Source organism: Henckelia pumila, chromosome 3, assembly GCF_033568475.1.
Source record: "Henckelia pumila isolate YLH828 chromosome 3, ASM3356847v2, whole genome shotgun sequence".
NCBI lineage: Eukaryota > Viridiplantae > Streptophyta > Magnoliopsida > Lamiales > Gesneriaceae > Henckelia > Henckelia pumila.
This window is the reverse complement of record NC_133122.1, coordinates 163,441,046-163,442,858: the sequence shown is the minus strand read 5'-3', so window position 1 is coordinate 163,442,858 and position 1,813 is coordinate 163,441,046. Positions and strand designations below refer to the sequence as shown.

Here is a 1,813-nt window from a genome sequence, read left to right as displayed (position 1 = left end):
TATCAAACACTACCTAACTTTGATTTTTAGATTTTCACATTTGTTTCCAAACACTACCAACTTTTGATTTTTCTTAATTTTTTTATAATCAATAAATTAATTATTTGTACAAAAGCACAATCTATTGCAAACACTTCCTTAATTTGACTAGTGATTGAAAAGTAAGTTGAAATGGGGTTTAAGGAGTGTTTTTAAAATTTACCCTTACACAAAAGGTTCGAAAAAGAAAAAGTGAATGAATTCTCAGACCCGACCATTGGAATCCGCGTAGGTTGCAAAGGCAAAGCGTTCTCGCTTCTCCTTCGCTTCTTTTCTATTTGATGAATAAAATGAAAATATGCTTTCTTTGTTGAAGTGTCCTTCCAAGCGAAACAAGCTCCATAAATCCAGCTAGGAAACCTCAAGAATCGACTGCCAAGTGCTACCTTTTCCTTGAATTATTGGACACAGTTTCGAATTCAAGAATCATGCCGGAGTAAAGCCCTTTTTCCGCAATCTAAAAAAGTATATGCGCGTAAGCAACCAAGATTTTGAAAATGGTGTAATTTTTTCCTTGAACAGGTACGATGGATCTGACAGAAGAACCTCCTCCGGAGGCGGCGTCACCACTACGAGCGTCCATGTGACCGCTCTGGACGGACTTGTGAATGTGAACTCTCTGTTCACGGTGGCAATCTTTGTGGGGCTTTCCCTGACTACTCCAGGGCAGCACAGCCTTGAAAACCCGTCTGCCTGCGACGCTGGTCTGGACGTGGTCAAGAAACTTCTGGTTTTCGAGGTTGTCTCCTTCAGCTTCTTCCTCTTCTCGTCTCTGGTGGCACAGGGCCTGAAACTGGCTATCAATCTACTCAACAGCAAAGATGTGGATGAAGTATTCAGAGCCCACATCAATTTGAAGGTTCTGAGGTTCGGAATGTTGGCCTCCGCCATCGGTTCCGTGATGGGGTGCTTGTTTTTGATGTTGTCCATGGTCAGTGTGATTGAGATCAGACTGGGAATGCTGTCCTGTGGGAGCAAGTCTACACTTCATGCTGTTACGGCTTTGATTGTTCTGGTCACATCTGCTCTCATTGTTTACATTTCAACTGCTGTTTATGCTTTTCTACATTGAATTCCTTGTTTCTTGTAATAATTAATTGAATTTCATTTTTTTTAAAGACACACATACCATACACGTTGTGGATGGATATATTTGGCCCTGGTTGGTTATCAAGCTTCGATGTTAAAATGTCTGTAATTGTTTTCCCAAGTAATCGGTGTTCTTGGGAAGTTTCCTGAGGCCCAGGTTCTGAATGCAACTGCAAACAATCAACATTTAGCATAATCCCATCATCCTCTCTTGATATATGCTTTGATTGCATAATTTGATCTAGATGTTGTAGCAACATGAAAGAAAGCTGGTATAACCCGAAACAATCCTTACGAGACTGTTCGTTGAAGGATGGAATGGAATATGGAACCTTTCTATAATGTAGAAAAGAATGCAATAGGGTATTTAATTATTAGAATGTCTAGGCATGCTTGTTCTATGTATGTGTATAGTCCTAAATGTCTGGATGAGAAGCCCCAACTCCATTGCTGCTATGCAAATCCTCCAAAAGAAAGTATAACCCATTGTATTGGTTAAGCCGGACAATATTAGTCGGGAGCTTGTTAGCTGAATCAGCTCTGTCTGCATAACTATGTGACTATCATAGGCTCCATCTTCTATATCCAAGGAGCAAGACGATGGAATTTTCTTCTGTGTACTTATTTGGAAATTTTCGAGAGGAGAAGCAGTGGAAATGTTTCTTCTCCAATGCTAAAGAAGGCT

At 40.2% G+C, this 1,813-nt stretch overlaps 1 protein-coding gene across 1 annotated transcript; it reads left to right on the top strand.

Moving 5' to 3' along the window:
* Positions 1–231: 231 nt before the first annotated feature.
* On the top strand, positions 232–1,252 carry LOC140892977 (uncharacterized). The gene is made up of 2 exons (XM_073302040.1): positions 232–475; positions 562–1,252. Exons 1-2 carry the CDS (start codon positions 468–470, stop codon positions 1,109–1,111), a joined length of 558 nt encoding a protein of 185 aa, XP_073158141.1. The 5' UTR covers positions 232–467; the 3' UTR covers positions 1,112–1,252.
* Positions 1,253–1,813: the final 561 nt, after the last annotated feature.